The sequence below is a fragment of the Zingiber officinale genome, chromosome 5B (genome assembly GCF_018446385.1).
Source record: "Zingiber officinale cultivar Zhangliang chromosome 5B, Zo_v1.1, whole genome shotgun sequence".
Lineage (NCBI taxonomy): Eukaryota > Viridiplantae > Streptophyta > Magnoliopsida > Zingiberales > Zingiberaceae > Zingiber > Zingiber officinale.
Genome location: NC_055995.1, coordinates 7,016,706 through 7,039,480, shown reverse-complemented (window position 1 = coordinate 7,039,480; position 22,775 = coordinate 7,016,706). Strand labels below are relative to the sequence as shown.

Here is a 22,775-nt window from a genome sequence, read left to right as displayed (position 1 = left end):
AGAAACCCAACTAGATTTGGCCGTATCCAAGGTAAATCAACAAATACACATTTATTCTCAGAACTCGTCGCAATCCTGCAGTATTTTGTCTTTCTTTCTTGTTTGCTGTGATTGCTACTCGTAGTTTATCCATTTTGGATTCCTCAAAATTCAACCAACGAGCCTATTAAATGGTTAGAATGAAATATTTTATATTTATTTATTTTTTTTGACCGATATATATTAATTAAAATAATATGTATTAAATAGAATACTTTATATTTAATTTTTAGCTGGAATCTGATTATTAATTTAAATTTTATTTTATATTAATAAATTTTTATTATACGATTGCGTTGAGGGTCATGCGATTAATGTGCGTTGGGAATAAAGATAGCGTCCGTCTCAATCTCTTGCGTTCCAATCCAACTCCGCTTTAAATGGCGCGCGCTAGTCCGTCCCCCGAGGCCCAGACCCTCGCGTTTTCCCCGTCTCTCTCTCTCCTTCTCCAATCGCCACGCTACCCCTCTTCTCTCTTCCTGTCTCTTTGTCTTCATCTGAGATTCTGCGGCTCCTCCTATTGGTTTCTAGTGACGCAGTCTGCTCTCAGCTCGTTTCTCAAGGTAGTGTTTTTCTCTTCCAAAACCAGTACTTTTCCCCCCTTTTTGGTGGTCTGAGACATGCTTTGCGATGAAGATGATGATGCAAGTTTGGTCTTTGAGATTGTGGATGATGGTTTTATAGTGAGATTGTTTCGGAAAGGCTGTTACTTTAGTCTTATTGTGTGGCCTGGTGCCCTAGTGCTGATCAAATGATTGAAAAAGAAGGATTTTGCTAGTTAGTTTTCCACCGCTTTTGATCTAGTTTGTGGATTGTTTTCTTCTTCAAGTTTTTACTTTGCAGAATATTTTGTATTCCTCTTTGCTGATTGGTAGAATACAGGGAAAATTGTCGATAAACATACAAATGTTTGATAGCTGAAACCCCTGGCTTGGTATTGTTTTACAGAGATATGGAGTTGAATTAGTGATGCAGGATCAACCCAAACTTCAAAAGAGTATAACTTTTAATTTGGGACTTCGAATTAGACTCCGTCGAGTCTCACATGTGTAGAATTTAAAAATCTATATTTATTACAGGGGTACTCATAATCGCCAACTTTCAGGTCCAAATTCCGTTTATGCCCTCAATCAAGTCTTTGAAGATTTTATTACTATTTTTAGAATTTATATTTTTATGGTATTTAGGGTAATTTTGGTATTTTTAGTATTTGTAGGTCCTAGTTTATCTATATCAGCGTTCTATTCTGTTAGTTTTGATTTCTTTCAAAAGATTTTCTTTTCTGGAAAGATGCTTTTTCTTTTTCTATAAAATTGGAATCGAAGTCCATATATTAGGATTTCTCTCCTTTCTTAGTTATAAGGTCTAGAATCTATATAAACACATGTAGGGACTATCCCTCTATTATTAACAAAGTTTATTTTTTTTGGTAAATTTGACGAGTTTCGCTTTGTTTTAGGCATTCCCTCTTCTTGATTTCTCCTCCAATCTTCTGTCTTGTTAGCCCGCAGGATAATCTCTATCCTGCTCGACGTCAATTGGTATCAGAGTCGACCGTGTCTAATTGAGGAAGTCGAGCATCATATCCAATGGAAGGTTGTCATGGTTGCGGTTGCAATAGGTAGGTTATGATTGAGGAAGCCGAGCACCATGGGCGTAGTGTTCAGGAAATAATAACGATTGAAGACTTTTAGAGGCAAGTTGCAGAGTTAACCCAGTAGATGATATCAATGGTGGCGGTGCGAAATCTTAAAGGTCGGGAGATTTCAGATCGAGATCAAGAATCTAAGTCTACCTTTGAGAATCCTTATTACCGTCAGACTACAAGTCGGGAACGTCATGTTCAGGAGGAGCCTTATGAAGACCTTGGTTTTCGAGTTGAACTGCCCGAATTTTCTTGTATGTTACGAGCTGAGAGTTTTGTCGATTGGCTTAACGAAGTGGAGCAAATCTTAAGTATAAGCAGGTTCTGGATCGGATGAAGGTGAAGCTGATTGCCATCAGATTGAAGGGGCGAGCATCGACGTGGTGGAAACAGATACGGTGTTCATGATACAGACAAGGCAAGTCCAAAATAGATGACAGGGAAAACATGAAGAAGCTGAGGGGTCACTTTTTGCCTTTCAGCTACACCCAAACTTTGTTTCAGCGACATCACTCGTTGAGACAGGACGTGAGAGCGGTCGACGGATATACTAATGGGTTCCACTAGCTGACCGCACGAAACGACCTATCCGAGATAGAGGAGAAGATGGTCGCACAATACTTAGGGGGGTTGCGTCATCCCTTACAAGAACCCCTTAGTTTTCATTCATTTTTGATGGTGTTAGAAGTCTACCAGCGCGCACTAGCCACAGAGGCGACCAAAACAATAGATTAGTTCACCCTGGTTCACGTTCCATACCGCAACAACCTTCATAGGTTAATCCTAATACTCTTGTCACGTGTTATCATTATGTTATCATTGTGGTGAATAGGGGCACAAGGCTAACCGATGTAGGAAACTTGAAAGTCAAAAATCTATTAATTGAGGACGACATGGAAAAAGAGACCGCAACAATTGGCGATCTGGTGTATGATGCGTCTAATGAACATTGGTCATTCGCAAGAGTCTTCCACGGGTGGTTCGGAGGAAAATTGATTGAGAACCAATATTTTTCATATTACCTGCACCACCGCAGATAAAATTTGCAAGATGATCATCGACAACGACAATTGTGAGAACGTATAATCCGCTTAGGCTTGAAAGTTGACCGTCATCCTAAACCATACAAGTTATTTTGGCTAAACAAAAATAGTGAGGTAATAGTAAACCGACGATATCTTGTGTTTTTTTTTTTTTTCAATTGACAAATATTTTGATAGTGCTTGGTGTGATGTGGTGGCCATAGACGCATGTCATGTGTTATTGGGGCGGCCTTGGCAGTATGATCGTTGTGCTGTTCATGATGGACGAAAGAATACATATACCCTTCACCTCAAGGGAAAAAAGATTGTGTTGGCTCCACAGCGGGTAGGAATCACTCCAATTTCAGTAGCCAAGAATAATAATTTGCTTACTATATCTAGCTTTTTAGATGAGATGGAGCATGGAGGCATTGTCTATGCTTTGCTATTGCGCCAGAGCGAAGCCCTAGCTACGAACGTTGAGTTACCAGCCGAAGCACAGCAGTTGCTAGCAAATTATGATGAGCTGATGCCAGAGGATCTTCCTTCTGGGTAACTACCCATGTGAGATATCCAGCATCAGATTGCCCGTGTTTCGAGGTCAAGCTTGCCTAATCGACCAGCATATCGCCTTAGTCCCAAGGAGGCTGAAGAATTGCAACGACAGGTGGTGGAAGTACTACAGAAGGGCTATATCCATGAGAGCATGAGCCCATGTTCAGTTCCAGCCCTACTAGTGCCAAAGAAAGATGGTTCGTGGCGTATGTGCATTGACAGCCTTGCCATCAACAAGATAACAGTGAAGTATAAATTCCCAATTCCTGGCTGGGACGACATGTTAGATCAACTATCCATTTCTAAGATTTTCTCAAAAATTGACCTTAAAAGCAGATACCACCAAATCAGAATAAGGCCTGAAGATGACTGAAAAAATTCATTCATGACACAACATGGGCTATATGAGTGGATGGTCATGACTTTTGGATTCTCCAATGTACTCAACACCTTCATAAGGGTTATGCATTAGATTATGCAGCCTTTCATGGTAAAGTTTGTGGTAGTTTACTTTGACGACATTCTTGTCTATAGTCTGACATGGGCATCCCACTTTGATCACCTCCGTGCTATTTTTGAAAAGTTGAAGACGGAGTGCTTATTTATTTTCTTTACTACATCGGTAACTTTCCTTGGTTTTATTGTGTCTATTAATGGTGTACACGCAAATCAAGCAAAGATAGACGTAGTCTTAGAGTGACCTCAGCAAAGGTCCTTGCACGATATCAGAAGTTTCTATGGCTTGACTTTTTTTCTACTGTCGATTCATCATAAACTTTAGAACTCTAATTGCTCTTATCACCGAGTATCTCAAGGGATGAAATTTTCAAAGAAGCACTAAGTGTTTGAGCACTTCTGGATGATTTTCAATTGATTTGCAGAAGTTCTAGCACTTCTGGATTTTGACTAAGTGTTTGAGGTCAACTGTGATACATTTGACATTGGTATAGGAGGTGTTATGAGTCAGTCTAGGTTTCTGGTTGCCTTCTTCAGTGAAAAACTGTCCGAGAGAATTATTCTACCCATGACTTAGAGTTCTACGCCATTGTTCAGTCTCTGAAGCATTGGTGGCACTACCTGGTGCAAAGGGAATTCATCTTGTTTACTGATCACAAAGCCTTAAAGTACATCAATGGTTAACACAAGCTAAGTAGGCGACATGCTAAGTGAGTGACTTATTTGCAAAAGTGTGCCTTTATGTTGAGGCATCAAGCAGGGAGCCGGAACTGTGTAGCGGATGCCCTGAGTTGTCACTCTTTGTTACTTACCATAATGAGTACCAAAGTTGCCTATTTTGAGGCTTTCGTAGATATGTACGCAGTAGATTTTCATTTGGAAGGATATTCCATGAGGTGCATGATGGTCTTTGCTACGATTTTATTTTGCATAATGGTTATATGTTTCGGTGTGTTTCAGATTATTCACTAAGGTGACAGATTATAGGTGAACTTCATAATGATGGACACTTTGGTCGTGACAAGACGCTAGCTCTCATCTCTGCTGATTTTTATTGGCCCAAGTTAACCAGTGATGTAGCCCACTTTATAGACCAATGCTTTATATGCAAGCGTTCTAAGAGGATTCTCACCACTGCAAGCTTGTAACCACCTTTACCTATTCCTGAAGCTCCTTAGTTCGATGTCAGCATGGACTTTATATTGGGGCTACCTTGCACCCAACGAACCTCAGATTCTATTCTAGTTGTGATTGACAGATTTTTAACGATGACACATTTTATAGCTTGCAGGAAGACTTTAGATGCTATCCGGATTACTCATCTTTATTTTAAGGAGATCGTGCGTTTACATAGCATTCCTTACTCCATGACTTCAAACTGTGATACCAAGTTCATCAGCCATTTCTAGAAGAGCTTATGGGGAAAACTAGGAATACAATTGAATTTTAAGAGTGCCTACCACTCTCAGACATATGAGCAAATTGAGGTGGTGAATTGCAGTTTGGGCAATTTTCTGAGATGTTTAACGGGAACTATGCCGAAGCAGTGAGACTTGGCGTTACCTCAAGCGGAGTTTAGCTACAATAGATCCAGAAACAGGACCACATGTTTGAGTCCTTTTGAGATTGTATATGGACGAAACCCAACTGGGGTTCTGGTCTTAGCTCCTGTTCCACGTATCGGTCAATTCAGTTCTAAATAGATGAGATGACAGAGCATCTTTGGGGTATTCAAGAGCAATTGAAGCAGGCTATTCAAGAGAATAACACCAAGTAAAAGATTTAGGTTGATCGTCATCATCGTCAGGTACTATTTGATGTTAGTAACTTTGTTTGAGTCGTATTGACTCGTGATCGTTTCCTTGTGGGCGAGTATAACAAGCTCAAGGATCGGAAGATTGGACTGTGTGAGATACTGCAAAAAATTAACGACAATGCCTATAGGTCATGTCTTCCTAGTCATTTGAAGACGTTTGATGTCTTCAATGTGAAGCATTTGACTTCTTATTCGGTGGATGCTGATGAGACTACTCTGAACTTGATAGCGAGTTCTTTTCAACACGGGGTAATTAATGCAAGATCAACCCAAATTTTAAAGGGGCATAACTTTTGACTTGGAACTCTAAATCATGCTTTGTCGAATTTCACACTTGCAGAATTTAAAAAATCTACATTTATTACTGGTACCCATAACCACAAACTTTTGGGCCCAAATTCTGCCGTTTAGGCCCTCAACCGAGCCTCTAAAGATTTTGTTACTATTTTTTAGTAATTTCTGTTTTTTTATGGTATTTAGGGTAATTTTGGTATTTTTTTGTCCTAATTTGTCTCTATTAGCAACTTATTATGTTAATTTCAATTTTTTTCCAAGAGATTTCTTTTTATGGAAAGATGTCTTTTCTTTTTCTATAAGATTAGAATTGAAGTATATATATTAGGATTTTTTTTCTTTCTTAGTTATTGGTTCTAGAATCTATATAAATACATGTATAGTTGTATGGGAATTAATCTCTCTATTATTAACAAAGTTTTTTTTTTTTATAAATCTGACGAGTTTCCCTTTGTTTTAGGCGTTTTCTCTTGTTAATTTCTCCTCCAATCTCCCTTCTCGTTAGCCACAGGATATTCGAGTGTCAATTAGATACATTTACTAGATTGTGATAAAGGCTCATAATGATCATATGATAACACCCTGATACTAGTCATACTGTTTGCAGTCGGCCACAGATACAACTAGGAAAGTGGTTTCATTTTCAAAACAACATCTGTTTACTCTCCATAATTGAGTGTTTATTTCCAACATAATATACAATCATGTTAGGCCTCTTCTATATTAAAGAGTTAAAGAAGAGCATAGTGCTCCCGAAGCCACAGGTGTATCATAACTTAATACTACTGTCTTGCAGTTGGAGGATTTGGAAGAATAAAATTCAGGTAGCCACCTTCAAATAAGGCTCAGGGTTTGTTGTCGTCGTCATCATCATCATCAACTGGGAGGCTTGATCTCATTTTTTCTCATTAAACTAGGGCTTGTTCAGCAGGTATTCTTCTGGGATTTCCTTATATATGACATGATTGGTTGCAGCCTTGATACAAGGAGTATTCAATGTTCTGCAATTACCCTTCACATTCTTACACATTGTGTTGAGTCTGGATATGTTGTAATGCAGTTTCTAAGATGATAGCAGAGAAGGCCTACATTTACCGCGTCGACCAGCTGGTTAGAAACTACTTGCTAGCAGATCCTGTTGTCCCATATACCTCTATAATTGCAGGCATCTTCATGTCCAAAATGGTATGCTCCTTATTGATTTACTAACTGTTTGGTTACAACTTGTGCCCTATGAGTTGATAGGTCAATTTCATCTAAGTGGGTTGCGAGAATAAAAAAGATTGAATTGGGATAAATTCATTGAAGTAGAGAGATGGCATATGCACTACTAGTTGATTGTATCATTTGTTAAAGAACTTGTGTTTATTAGTGTAAAACTTTTGAGCTCATATTACATTTACCGGCCGTATTTTCTTGCTTGCTTGAGATAGTGTCTCATTCATCTTCGTAACAGTCTCTGATTCTCAGGCATATAATGCTACCAATTCCATTAGTTCTTACTACAAAGGATTTTCATCTCTCAAAAACATCCAGCAAGTCGAGTGGAACAACAGGTGAGAAGTCACTAAATGATTTCAGAACTTTTTTTTGGTGTGCAAGCTGCCCTATTTACCAATGCCGCTTGTTGCAGGGGAATGTCTAGTGTACATGCTGTTTTCATCACGGCGATGTCAATTTATTTAGTATTCTTCTCAGATCTCTTCGCAAATCGCCCGGATGGACTCATCATATTTAGAAATTCAAGCGTCTCTAATTTTTCATTAGGGGTATAAACATTTTTAAGAATTCACTTTCCAATATGGTTCATATGTCCATATCTTGATACGACCTTGCAGATCTCGATCGGGTACTTCATTACAGATCTTACGATGATTTTCTGGCTATATCCTTCCCTCGGTGGAATTGAGTATGTAAGTACACGATCATAATCTACGATGGTCCGTATGCTGACTTCTTATACTCACACTCGAAAACTTGACATCACTCTAGGTTCTCCATCATTTACTATCGATAATAGCAGTTTCTTATGCTATTTCGACCGGAGAAGGGCAGCTATACACATACATTGTCCTCATTTCCGAAGCCACCACTCCCGGGATAAATCTACGATGGTAACTACAAGACACTGCAATATCTCGTAATTCAAATTGCTCAAAAACATCTTCGCCTTTAATTTTCCATCTTTTGTGAAGGTTCCTCGATACCGCCGGAATGAAAAATTCAAGGGCATATACCATCAATGGTGTGATGATGGTCGTTGCATGGCTAGTAAGTGTAGTCGGAGTCGATGATAAACGATAAACTCGTTCTTGCTAACTCTCGACTAGTTAGATTTTGAACGCTAAGAGATTAATTCTATGCAGGTGGCAAGAATACTGCTGTTCATCTACTTGTTCTGTAACCTATACTTGTACTATGATCAGGTGTGGATCCCTCTTATCTGACTAATTATATCGCAATACTTGTGAACTCTGACGCGTTGTTCCTCGTCTAACAGATCGAGCAAATGCACAAATTTGGCTACTTCCTTACTTTCATGGTGCCGACAACGCTGTTTATCATGAATGTGATGTGGTTCAGAAAGATCATAAGAGGACTTGTAAAGATGTTAACCAAGCAGCAATGAGTTTCGGTGTCCATAAGTTCGCCGGAGAAAAATGTATCGACAATCGCGGATAGTTTGACCACTTTATTTCTCTACTCCAGTAAGTGTAAAGCTACATAGTTTGCTGAAATGAAGTTGCTCAAACTGAATCACACTATTATATGGTAATTACTAGGAGAACCCTTGTGGGATTCGAATTCTACAAAAAAAATAGTAAGGAAAGTTCATCCAAATGCTCCCGGCGACAAGGAGATTTTGTTGGCTATAGTCCATAAAGCAGACGAAACAAAATCATTTTCTTATATTCATATATCTATCTTAACATCCTCAATTTCTCGTTAGGTTGTCAAACACCATCAAACAAAACAAAGGCAAATATCATATGAATTCATTCAAGTATTAGACCAAAATAGTTATTTCTACTTAGCTATTATAATAAGTTGATGTATAAACATTCTCATATTTCTTCTGCATAGTGCTTTGTATTATTTCAAAAACCGCTTAAATAATATTCTAATTCTTATCTTTAACTCAATTAAAGTTAAGTAGGCCAACAATTTTATTGATTCCACAAATCTAATCTCACACTCAAAGGCGGCAAACTTGCTTAATATATACAAATATACATTGGAATGGAATCTAACGCATTTATATTGACCAAGTAACATTGAATTTAGGATGATTTATTGACCATTAGGATAAATCAAGAAACATATGTATGTTGGATTGCGACGATCGGCTAGAAGGGGGGTTGAATAGTCCTGCGAAAATAAAAACAATCCTTCTCGATCTTTCAAAATAACACTTGCATAAAATAGATTAACTAAACAGAAAGTAAAATAAGAGGCAAAGGGTTTTTAATTGGTTACAACCGGGGAGGTTGTTAATCCAAGGAAAGTGTAGCACTAGAATATCTACTTCAGGCGGAGAAGCCTCTTACAGCAGTGAAAGCACAAAAAACAGAAGCTAAACTAACAAGGAAGTGCACAAATGTTGGAATACAGAATTCTTGAGTTGATTTGAAGCTTTTGGACCAAGACTGTATTTATAGCCTTGGTCGGGGCGCCTGGAAGGGGATAAAATTTTATCCCCTTCACAACGGATCGCGTTTGACGCGATCTTGGTCAAAATCCAACTCCGGGCGCTCGGACGGTCCGGGCGCCCAGACGGTCCGAGCGCCCAGACGGTCCGAGCGCCCGGAATGGATCCAAGTGTACAGACCACTAAAGTCAGCCAAGTCGACTTTTGGTCTGGGTCCTCTGCTCTGGTGCTGCTTGCTTCGGTCCGGGTCTTTCGCTCCAACTCCGTTCGCTTGAGTGATTTTAGCCAACCGAAATAAGGCTCATCCGAACCCAATTTCGGTCTTCTCGAGCAACCTTCCGCTCCAGTTTCTCATCCCTCGGAAGCGTCGCGCGCCTCCTTCTCGTTCGCCCGTGTACTCTTCCGCAACGCCTCGTACCTCAAATGCACCGAGCCCGTCGACTCCCTCCCTTGCCGTCCTTCTCGCTAAATGCGTCTTTTGCTCGACTCCCTATGCTCCTAAGCTCCTGCACATTTAGACACAAGGTTAAAACACGACATGACTTAACTTAACTTGTTGATCACATCAAAATCACCCTAGGTTTCCAACAATCTCCCCCTTTTGATGTGAGCAACCTAAGTTAAGTTAGGGTAAATAGACATAAAAAGAAATAACTAATATTGCAATAAAGTGCAAAAAGATAGAGAAATTGTAGAAAAAAATTGGTCTACCTTCCCCTAGACTTATACTTTTTCTTCTCCCTCTTTGATCACATAAAAAATGAGGTTCAAGAAAAAAATCTAAGGGTTAAAACTTAGAAAATTTTGAAAATAATTTCAATGATTTTACTTAAAAATTTGTAATAATTTTCAATAATATTTCTAAGTTTCTTAAAAAAAATTCTAAGTTAAAAAAAATTGTAAGTTAGATAATTTGTAAAAGAAATATTTTTGAAAGAAATTTTCTAACTTAAATCTTTGAGAATTTTCTAAGCAAAACTTTAGGTAAGAAAATTTTCTGAGTAAAAAGAAATTTAAGCAGCAATTTCTAATTTTCAGAAGAAATTTTAACTTAGGCAAAAATATTTTTTTGAAAATTTTTCTAAGTAAAAATTTTACTTTTTTCTAAGTATAAAAAAATATTTTTTAAAGTTTTCCAAAAAAATGTTTGAAAAACATTGTAAGACATTATTAAATTTCAATCTTAATGCTTTATCAGAAAGTTAATTAAATATTTTATTTCAATATTTTGGCTTCCAGGTAGTGGCGAGGCACTAGACATTTTTGGTTATTGGAGCAACAACCACTTTCTTAGACAGAGCCTCATAAAGAAATTTAATGTCTAATTTTCCGGCTGAAAGCTCTAAATCTAATTAATAGTTCAAGTTAAACATGACTTTGGAACCCAATCACTACAAAAAATTCCAGGATTATCGACGAAAATATCCGTCGGTACAAGGCCTTACCGACGGATTTCCGACGGAAAATAATCGGTTGCGAGGATATGCGTCGGAACCTATTTTCCCGAAGGAAATAAAAATTCTGTCGGTAATATACCGATAGAATTATAATCCCATCGGTAAACCCTGTTGGACAGTTGTCGCCAAGTTTTCCGATGGAAATATAACTTCCGTCGGAGCCAAGGGTTTCTGTATCGAAAAAATACTTGCCCTGTATCGTAAACTACCGACAGAATTGGTAGTTCCTTTGGAAATTACCGACGGAAACAGCAATTACGTCGGTAATTACCGACAGAAACAGCCATTCCGTCGAAAATTACAGACGGAAACAGTAATTCCGTCGGTAATTGCCGACGGAAACAACCATTCCGTCGGTAATTACCGAAAGAAATACCAATTTCGTCGGAAATTACCGACGGAAACGCTATTTCCGTCGATAATTTACGATACAAAAGTACCGACGGAATACGATTTCCGTCGGTATTCCGTCATAAAATTAAAAAAAAAAAACTGGCAGCACCTATCTGTATTTCCATTCAACCATGTATACAAATTTTATATCCATATAAAATCATCACAATCGATGGTATTTCATATATATAAACATCATATTATACAATTCATACACACAATCATATTTTACATATACTAACAATTCATACAATCACAGTTTCCAAATCCTAACAAACCATATATAGATACAAACAAACTAACATAATCCATACATATAGAAACAAACACTCCATACCTATAAAAACATATAGAAACAAACATAATATAAACAAAGCATTCATATATAGATCACAATATTTCCGTGCTTAAATATATAAATCCATACATGATAACAAATACTCCAAAAACAACTAATAGTGTAAGATCCTGCAAAAAGTAAAATACAATAAATTATGATGAGATTGATATCGATGTATAATTCAAAATATTACATATATGTATAATGAATTTACATTTAAAAAATAAATACCTAGATAGAAAGAAGATGATGATGATGATCGTGCTGAATATGTACACCCTGATGCCTGAAACATATAATAATGTAATATTTAGAAATAAGATAGAATAAAACAATCAAATATATTTTGCATGTAACTTGTATGATAAATAAAGATTTAAATAGTAGTTGAACAAACCTCGAAACATGCTAATCACCACGATCTGATGGGTCTTGAGTCTCCTGTGACTCAAGACCATGTGGCGTCTGGGTGCGAGCGAAATTTGCCACGATCTCTCGCATACTAGTAAAGAGAGTATCCTGGTCGGTCCTCCTCTTCTCCTCAGCAGCCCTCCATTGATCCATAGAAGTCATCCTCTCATCCATTGACTTCAGTTGAGTGCGTAGTTCTTCATTTTCGCGTCTTAATGACTGCGCCTCACTAGAAGAAGAGGAACCAGCCCGACCCCTAGGAGTCCTCAAACGATCAAATGCCACTTTGGCCTGGGATCCAAGGATGAAGAGGGTGGAGTTTTTTGTCCTTCCACCGACAACATTATAATATATCTCATTTAGCGCGTCGGTGGATAAAGACTATGGCTCCTCCCCCTCTGATGGTAGCTGAGAGGCCTGAGCCATTTTTTCTGTCATTTGCTCCAGTGTTCAAAATTATAATATTGATCAATATTTAATTTGATAACAATTATTAAATTTAATAAAAATAGAAATGCATGAACAAATGTAATAAAGTTAATAATCTTACGTGTAGGGTCCGGGATCGAGAATCGATAAATGACTCATCTTTCTTCTTATGGGTCTTCAGAAATACCTACATGCATGCGGGTTGCCGAGCAAGATCATGCTCCTGCATACACAAATAATTTGGGACATAAGTATACATATTAATGTGATAATAAAATAAAAAATTGTTAGAAAGTATAACTTTAAATTAAATTACCAAATCCATAGCATGCTCAACAATAGATTTCGATCCTGACGTATGCCGAGTGATTCCGGTGCTCGGGCCACCTGACTCTGTATTTCTATTAGATCATGCATTTTCTACATTTTCTCGCCATCTTTCTGCAGCCCAGGTGGTCGTCCATGCACTCCATCTCGTCTCTGAAACATACGCCGGCCCAGTGTCCTTTTTCCTTATATAATACATGAGGTCTCTGTAAAGTTTAGCACAATAACTATTCCATGTAGCTTTGAACTGTTTTTCTTGGACATCTTCCCATGTATATCTTTTCTGCAATTATAAGTATAGATTTTAGTATATGAAAGGATAAATATATTATTTAATATCAAATATATTAATTTTACTTACTACGAATTCATTGTAATAAGATGTCTTCATCTCCTGTCTACATGCCTCCATGTAGTACCAGAAGTACATACTCGCTTTTAAACTTTGTAGTGATATAAGAGGCTATCCGGTGGCCATCAGGAACAAATCTGCAAAGAAAAAAATAGATATGAAAAGTATTGAAGAAACCAATGAACTTGTATTACTAATAACAAAAATACATACGTATCTCCGACAACTCTAATAACCTTGTAGCCACGGGGTGCTACTGTCTGCTGCTCAGCCATAATAATATATCTGTACAATAACATAGCATGCATGTACTAGTAATAATATATCTACAAACATGCATAACATTAACATTAACATCACAATACAAAAATATATCTACACACATACATAACATTAACATTAGCAACACAATACAAAATTATATAGAAAATAACAGTTCAAACATCACATTAGCAACTATTTAATCAACATTAAGAGTTTCCAAACATTAGCAAATATATGTACAAACATTAGCAAATAAATTGAGAATTAGAAATTAACAAATATTAACGTACAAACACAAAACACACAAAATAACTATATTATGTTACAGATTAATATACGAACATAACATAAATCTAAATTAAACTATGCTAAATAATATAAAATATAATTTATTAAATTATACCTGAAGATGTGTAGGTCAATCGGAGTAGAGCAGCAAATGCTATCTGTTTACAAAATAAAAATAATTTAGTACAAAATTTTTCAAACAAATAACTAGTACAAAAAAAATAACATATCTCACCAGCATTCGACACAGCGGACGGCGGGCCGCCGGCGGTCTGCACAGCGGACGGCGGGTCGCTGGCGGCCAGCACAGCGGACGGCGGGCCGCTGGCGGCTGGTATAGTGGCCACCGAGGGAAGAGGAAAGAGGAAAGTGACGGGCGTCTTACCGGCGAATCGCGAATCAGAGGAGAACCCGTCGTCGTCGTCCGTGCGTGTGGAAAGAAGGGGAAGGGTCGCTAGGGTTTTTTTAGGCGTGTTTACTGACGGACAAAGCATAATGAATTTATGTGCTCAAATATATAAATCCATATCATGATAACAAATACTCCAAAAACAACTAATAGTGTAAGATCCTGTAAAAAATAAAATACAATAAATTATGATGAGATTAATATCGATGTATCATTCAAAATATTACATATATGTATAATGAATTTACATTTAAAAAATAAATACCTAGATAGAAAGAAGATGATGATGATCGTGCTGAATATGTACACCCTGACGCCTGAAACATATAATAATGTAATATTTAGAAATAAGCAGAGTAGAATAAAATAATCAAATATATTTTGCATGTAACTTGTATGATAAATAAAGAATTAAATAGTAGTTGAACAAACCTCGAAACATGCTAATCACCACGGTCTGATGGGTTTTGAGTCTCTTGGGACTCAAGACCATGTGGCATCTGGGTGCGAGTGAAATTTGTCACGATCTCTCACATACTGGTAAAGAGAGTATCCTAGTCGGTCCTCCTCTTCTCCTCAACAACCCTCCACTGATCCATAGAAGCCATCCTCTCATCCATTGACTTCAGTTGAGTGCGCAGTTCTTCATTTTCGCGTCTTAATGATTGCACCTCACTAGAAGAAGAGGAACTAGTACTGCCCCTAGGAGTCCTCAAACGATCAAATGTCACTTGACCTGGGAACCAAGGCCGTAGAGGGTGGAGTTTTTTGTCCTTCCATCGACAACATCATAATATATCTCATTTAGCGCATCGGTGGATAGAGACTGTGGCTCCTACCCCTTTGATGGTGGCTGAGAGACCTGAGCCACTCTTTCTGTCATTTGCTCTTGCGTTCAGAATTATAATATTGATCAATATTTAATTTGATAACAATTATTAAATTTAATCAAAATAGAAATGCATGAACAAATGTAATAAAGTTAATAATTTTACGTGTAGGGTCTGGGATCGAGAATCGACAAATGACTCATCTTTCTTCTTATGGGTCTTCAGAAATACCTCCATGCATGTGGGTTGCCGAACCAGATCATGCTCCTGCATACACAAATAATTTGGGACATAATTATACAAATTAATGTGATAATAAAATAAAAAATTGTTAGAAAGTATAACTTTAAATTAAATTACCAAATCCATAGCATGCTCAACAATAGATTTCGATCCTAACGTATGCCGAGCGATTCCGGTGCTCGGCCAACTAGCTCTGTATTTCTATTAGATCGTGCCTTTTCTGCATTTTTTCGCCATCTTTCTGTAGCCCTGGTGATCGTCCATGCACTCCATGTCGTCTCTGAAATATACGCCGGCCTAGTGCAATTTTTCCTTATATAATATATGAGGTCTCTGTAAAGTTTTGCACAATAACTATTCCATGTAGCTTTGAATTGTTCTTCTTGGCCATCTTCCCATGTATATCTTTTCTGTAATTATAAGTATAGATTTTAGTATATGAAAGGATAAATATATTATTGAATACCAAATATATTAATTTTACTTACTACAAATTCATTGTAATAAAATGTCTTCATTTCCTAGTCTACATGCCTCCATGTAGTACTAGAAGCACATACTCGCTCTTTAAACTTTGTAGTGATATAAGAGGCTATCCGGTGGTCATCAGGAACAAATCTGCAAGGAAAAAAATAAATATGAAAAGTATTGAAGAAACCAATGAACTTGTATTACTAATAACAAAAATACATACGTATCTCCGACATCTCTAATAACTTTGTAGCCACGAGGTGGCACAGTGGCCAGCGGGCCGCTGCCGGCCGGCACGAATCACGGATCGGAGGAGAACCCGTCGTCGTCGTCCGCGCGCGTGGAAAGAAAGGCGAAGGGCCGCTAGGGTTTTTTTAGGCGTGTTTATCGACGGGAAATTGTTTCCGTTGGTAACCGTAAATATTACTGACGAAACTATATATTCTGTCGGTAAACTTATGAATATACCTACGTAATATATAATTCCGTCGATAATATTTAGGGTTATCGACGGAAACAATTTTCCGTCGGTAAATCCGAATATTACCGACGGATAATAAATCCTGTCGGTAATTCCGTCAGTAAAACTGTATTTTTTTGTAGTGAATATAGGTTCCAACCTACTGGATTAACTAAAAATTTCTTAGGGACATGCCTTTTTAAAATATTCCTAATTTGTCTCTTGTGGTATCTAAAATACCAATTTAGATTATTAAATTTTCTAACATTTGTATTAGATGAGCATGCACCGTTTTTCAAGTTATTTACTTGTATTTTTAAATTATCATTTTCTAATTTTAATTTATCTAACTCTTCTAAAGGGCAAGATTTAGCTAGTATTATTTTTAAAATTTTAATTTCTTTTTCTAACTTACAGCAATCCTTAGTTAACAGTTTAATAAACTTAAATAGTTTATCGGGAGGAAGAAATCGTACCTGACTTACCTTGTCGATCTCGTTGTCCGTGTCTCCCCCTAAACTGCTGCTATCTTCCGACGTAGCTCTCCCTTCATCGATGCTCTTGATGCTCATTTCAGAAGAGCTTGGCTCGCAGTCGTCGTCTTGATGACTTGCCATTAGTGCAAGTCCGGAGAAGGCCTCAACTTTCAATTCAGACGACGTATCGTCCCACGTCGCCTTTAAGACCTTGCGTTTTTGGACAGACTTCTTACCTTTGTCCTTGTCCTTATTCCTCAGCTTGGGGCAGTTGTCCTTAACGTGTCCTTCTTCGTTGCAGTGGTAGCAGCGGATCGTCCTTTTCTTTCTACCCTGCGGATGGTTAGTATTTTTAGATTTATAAAGTTTATTGAAACATCTTACCATCATAACCATTTCCTCGTCGTCGAGAGAGGACTCTGACTCAAGTTCGTCTCTCGACGCTTTGAAGGCGACGTTGTGCTTGGGCTCCTTCGTACCTGCACATCTTGATTCATGCACTTCAAATGTCGAGAATAATTCTTCTAAAGTAATTTTTTCTAAATCTTTAGAAATATAAAAAGCATCTACTAGTGATGCCCATTTCGTATTTCTAGGAAAAGAATTTAGTGCGTACCTTAGCGAATCTCGATTACTTACCTTTTCTCCGAGATTCGAAAGTTTGGTGATAAGCTCTTTAACTCTCGAGTGGAGATGCGCAGTTGTTTCGTCTTCTCCAAGTCGTAGGTTGGTGAGCTGGTTGCGAAGTAGATCCTGTCTTGCAAGGCTTCGGACGTCCCTTCGTGCAGCTCAAGGAACTTCTCCCAAAGTTCCTTCGCAGGAGTCGTAGTTGCTGATTCGGTTGACTTCTTATAGCAAAAGAACGCTCAGCAGATGGTACTGTGCTTTGCGGTTTGCCACGTAGTCGGCCTGCTTCTTTTTCGTCCATTGATATTTTTCTTTGCTCTCCTGTGCTACAAAATCAAATTCCATTATAAGAAGTAATTCAAAGTCGGTTTTGAAAAATACCTGCATTCGCTTTTTCCAGGAAGCGAATTCCCTTTCGAATTTTGGCGGGTAGATGCTTGGTCTGACCATTAGTTCGATGCTTCGTTGGCAGTTAGTCCTCCTGAAGCGTCCTCGCTATGATACCACTTGTTGGATCGTAGCGGCCGGCTAGAAGGGGGGTTGAATAACCCTGCGAAAATAAAAACAACTCTTCTCGATCTTTCAAAATAACACTTGCATAAAATAGATTAACTAAACAGAAAGTAAAATAAGAGGCAAAGGGATTTTACATGGTTACAACCGGGGAGGTTGTTAATCCAAGGAAAGTGTAGCACTAGAATATCTCCTTCAGGCGGAGAAACCCTTTATAGTAGTGAAAGTGCAAAAAATAGAAGCTAAACTAACAAGTGCACAAGTGTTGAAATGCAGAATTCTTGAGTTGATTTGAAGATTCTGGATCAAGGTTGTATTTATAGCTTTGGTCTGGGCGCCTGGAAGGGGTCCAGGCACCTGAGAGAGGATAAAATTTTATTCCCTTCGCAACGGATCGCGTTTGACGCGATCCTGGTCAAAATCCAACTCCGGGCGCCCGGAATGGCTCCAGGTGCCCGGACGGTCCAAGCGCTCGGAATGGATCTGAGCGCTCAGACCACTAAAGTCAACCAAGTTGACTTTTGGTCCGGCCTCTCTGCTCCGGTGTTGCTCGCCTCAGTCCGGGTCTTCCGCTCCGGCTCCGCTCACTTAGGTGATTTCAACCAACTGAAATTAGGCTCACCCGAACCCAATTTCAGCCTTTTCGAGCAACCTTCCGCTCCGGCTTCTCGTCCCTCAGAAACACCGCGCGCCTCCTTCTCGTCCATCCGTGTACTCTTCCGCAGAGCCTCATACCTCAGACGCACCGAGCCCGTCGGCTCCCTCCCGTGCTGTCCTTCTCGCTAGCTGCGTCTTTTACTCGACTCCCTGTGATCCTAAGCTGCTGCACATTTAGACACAAGGTTAAAACACGATAGGACCTAACTTAACTTGTTGATCACATCAAAACCACCTTGGGGTTCCAATAATATAGTGGGCGGTTTAAAAGTTCAACATTCCATGGTTAAATGTCTCATTCGAAGGAAAAATCTCTATAAATATATAGTAACTGGGGATCGAATCACGGGTACCTGAGTGATAATTTGATGTCTTTATATTGTACCGTAGTCTTAGGGTAAAATGTTGAAATAGATAACACTAAATTTGGGACGATCAGTCTCAATTTACTAAAGTTTTCCATCGGTCGTCAGGTAGGTGGTCTAGTAGCCCAACATCATGTGGTTGTGTATTCCATCTGAAGAAAAAAATCTTTATAAATATATTTTAATTGGGATCGAATCATAGATATCCGAATGATACCTTTCCAATACACCGCTTCGGGTGGAATCTAACCCATTTATGTTTTCACTAAGAATTTATTTTATTTTATTTTTTTCATGAGCTTGTTAACAAGTCAAAATGTTGAGGCTAATTAGATCGGTCTTTCTAAAAGTCCAACATTCTATGGTTGAATGTTTTATTTGGAGAAAAAATATCTATAAATGTACAGTAACAGAGGATCAAACCACGAGTACTTGAGTGATAATTTGATGTCCTTCTATTGTATCGTAGTATTAGGGTAAAATGTTGAACTAGATAACACTAAATTTGGGACGATCGATCTCGATTCACTAAAGGTTTCCACTGGTCATCAGGTAGGTGATCTAGTAGTCCAACATCATATGAATACATATTCATCTTAAAGAAATTTTTTTATAAATATATTTTAATTAGGATTGAATCATTGATAACTGTATGATGATCTTCCAATACACTGCTCCGGGTGGAATTTAACTCATTTATATTTTCGTCCTCTCGGATGGGTTTAGTGGTTAGCACATGAGGTGTTGTCACAATGAGGTCTGAGGTTCGAATCTCGGCAAAGCCGAGGTAAATACCTCCCTTATGTGCTAGTTAGTATTCCAAAGGTTAATAGTCGCCCGTGATTTACTTCCTCCGTGTTGATCCTGGGATGAATTAACGGAGGTATTGGAAGTGAACGTATTCACCTTTTATCATCATCTAACTCATTTATGTTTTCACTGAGAATTTATTTTATTTTAGTTTATTTTATTTGTTCACGAGCTTATTAAAAAGTCAAAATGTTAGGCTAATTAGATCGGTCTTATTGAATGAAATTTGACGTTGTACTTTACTTATTCAATGACTTATTAGTCATTAAAAATTTGCCCTCTAAATTAAAACCAACTCTTGGCACACCATCTTGGGTGTTTTGATGATTATATATATATACTTACTGATTGATATTCTGGGATACATGTGTACATGATGCATATGAGCGCCTCTTTGCATGGAAGGCGCATTCCATGAATGAAGACGCCTCCCATGTAGAGAGGAATCCACACGCGTCGCTCAGGACAAAAAGTGACTTCCAAGAAGTCACAAGTGATGTTAACTTAAACAATGCTTAAATCAACCTAAACAATGCTTAGGTGATTTTAATAATTGACAACAAAAATTATTAAGCATTTTCACGGTTAGTTAAGCCCGGCTTAAATCAACCTAAACAACGCTTAGGTGATTTTAATGCTTAATTAATCTTAACTTGCTCGGCAAATCTGTGTTGACTAACTTTAATAGCTAAATTAATGGCTTTGATTTGCTCCAAAGATTATTTTATGAGCCTATCATTTATGTGTCTATCTAGATGAATTTTCTAGATGAAAATTCTAGATGAATATCATTTCTCATTCTTAATCGTCATCAAATCGACTAGACTTATTATTTTGTTTTTTTTATTAACAAGTATCGAATTATTAATTATGTTGTATTAATAATAAACATAATTATTATTTTTTAAATAAAAGAAAACAATATTTTTATTAAATATTGCACAATTATTGATCTAATTACGAGTGCGAGTTGAATCATGCTTCCATCACAATTCAGTGGAACAAATATTTAATTTGTCATCACTTTCGGAATGTTTCTCCTAATTTATTTTCAGATATTCAAACTATTTAAGAAAAATTAAAATCAAAATCAAAATCCAACTTGAATTGGATTTCAACAAATTCAAATATTTGAAGCCAATTTGAAAATTTCAAATGAGGAAAAATAAGATAATTAAAAAGTCTTCAAAAGCATTCCGTTAAAATAAAATTCGAAATTGCTTAGCCAAATTGATTTTCTTGTTTACTTCGAGTTTTGAACCTAATTTTGGAGTGTAGTTTTTTTTTTAATACTAACCGAACAATAAAAAAAATAAAATATTTTCCGATAATTACAGCAAACAGAAAATGTTAAATATGAACACGTCCATTAAGAAACGGGATTAGAAACTAATTATAGACTAAAATTAAGAAGCATCCATTCGATTGCGATATGCACATCAATTCGAATTTATCGATCAAGCACATGAATACATGATCATGATGTGGCGCACTAAAATTAAGTGGGCACTAGGCTTGACGCCGCTAGTCAATTTAGCAAGTTTTGTGGACAAGATTTTAGTTCTATTTATAGTAATGGGTTCATTTATTTTCATAAAAACATCATTTTTAAATAATAATAATAATAATAATAATAATAATAATAAATATATATTTTTTAGTATTTAATGCAATAGAATATTATGATCAATTAAAATTGTTATTTTAAAAAAACAAATGGGGTGTTGAGTTGGAGTTGTCTAATTATCATTTCAAAGATGAATGTGATCCCCAAAATGGAATTAGAGTGGAATTAATGATTATAATTTGGACTAGCACTTAGTTTAATCTCTCTTTAAAGTCGAGAGCATTATCGATTGAACTAGCTATGTACATACAAACCGGCTCAATAGACGGTGTGTTTAAAGGAACACTAGAGCTATCAATGCTCAAAGATGAGATCATAGTAACAATAATGACATCTTTTGACTGTCATTAAATCATGTGAATCACTCTTTTATCTTAATACTATAGCTATTCTACTAAATGAGATTCTTTCAAGAACGTCTATTAGATTCAACTTCATATGCAAGTAGACAAGACACGATGGATTCTAATAATAGTTCTCGGGTCTATCTCTAATCCCATGTAACCTTCGCGACTTAGGAGGTTAATTAATTAATTAAGCCACATTCTTAGAGTTGAAGGAGGGCTAAGGGATAACATATCATTTGCTCTTGTCACATGAACCCATGCACATTTTAAGGTAATTAATTCTTAAAATAATAATAATAGATTGTTCATGACACCTCATTAAGAGTAATTTTATAGGTGAATAGTCCTTTTTAAGTAGATGAATAATTAATTATTTGAGGGAATTAATGATACATTTTACCTAAAGATAAGTAATAATATATTATTTAAGGAAATTAATGGCACCTCAAATACCACAATAATTAACAGGCTCATCATGTAGCCTAACACTCAATTTGTTTAATCTAAAGTAACTTCTAATATCACTATCAAACTCGTGTAACCCGTGGTTAAGATTAGTATTTTATCGGATCATCCCTAAATTTCCGAAACTTACCCCATATACTTAACAAGACTTGCACATTTTTCTTGCAGTTTGGCGGGGCAATCTCATGGTCAGTTCAAGCACACGGCCGATCCAAGACTTCACCCCTAACAAAATAATTTACCATAACTTTTGCTCAATTATTCAAACCCTACCAGTTTGTTTAATTACTTGTATATGACTATCGATCCAAGTTATGTCGATCGGTTTTCATATGATACAGAGCACATGTCGAATATGCTCAGCCGCGTAGCGAGATGAAGTCACCGGGATTCTATGCTTCACACTAATATCTTTCCCGATCGCGATGCTTAAGTAAGTTGACTTTGATAAAACAAGATACTAATCAGCTCATCAATTATCAAATCCGATCCAACTCCGATGAACTATATTTTGTGAATCCAATCGATGGACAGGGTTAAGTGTGTGTGATTTGAATCTAGTTAGTCAAATCCTAATTAGAATAAAAATTCCCGAAATCAAGGCAAGAAAATTGCATCTCGGACTTTATAAAATTTCCGGATGATAAAAAAATATTAAATGATAATTAATATTTAAGTAAGCCCCTCGCGCGGCACGTGATTCCCGAAGACGCGTGACAATTATAATAAATAATGATT

At 37.2% G+C, this 22,775-nt stretch overlaps 1 protein-coding gene across 2 annotated transcripts; it reads left to right on the top strand.

The window, feature by feature from the left end:
- Positions 1 to 431: 431 nt before the first annotated feature.
- On the top strand, positions 432 to 8,595 carry LOC121984048 (TLC domain-containing protein 4-like). 2 transcript variants are annotated; one of them, XM_042536805.1, is made up of 10 exons: positions 432 to 602; positions 6,624 to 6,758; positions 6,888 to 7,012; positions 7,298 to 7,383; positions 7,461 to 7,596; positions 7,666 to 7,740; positions 7,820 to 7,941; positions 8,023 to 8,098; positions 8,194 to 8,253; positions 8,328 to 8,595. In XM_042536805.1, exons 3-10 carry the CDS (start codon positions 6,896 to 6,898, stop codon positions 8,454 to 8,456), a joined length of 801 nt encoding a protein of 266 aa, XP_042392739.1. In that variant the 5' UTR covers positions 432 to 602; positions 6,624 to 6,758; positions 6,888 to 6,895; the 3' UTR covers positions 8,457 to 8,595. The 2 variants fall into 2 exon arrangements, with proteins under 2 accessions (XP_042392739.1, XP_042392740.1); XM_042536806.1 differs by lacking the exon at positions 432 to 602 and adding an exon at positions 612 to 816.
- Positions 8,596 to 22,775: the final 14,180 nt, after the last annotated feature.

Coding starts and splice junctions, on each gene's coding strand:
- LOC121984048 (XM_042536805.1), top strand. CDS start 6,896: ATGATAGCAGAGAAGGCCTACATTTACCGCGTCGACCAGCTGGTTAGA. Junction 7,597..7,665: donor TCTCTAATTTTTCATTAGGG/GTATAAACATTT, acceptor ACGACCTTGCAG/ATCTCGATCGGGTACTTCAT. Junction 8,254..8,327: donor TATACTTGTACTATGATCAG/GTGTGGATCCCT, acceptor CTCGTCTAACAG/ATCGAGCAAATGCACAAATT.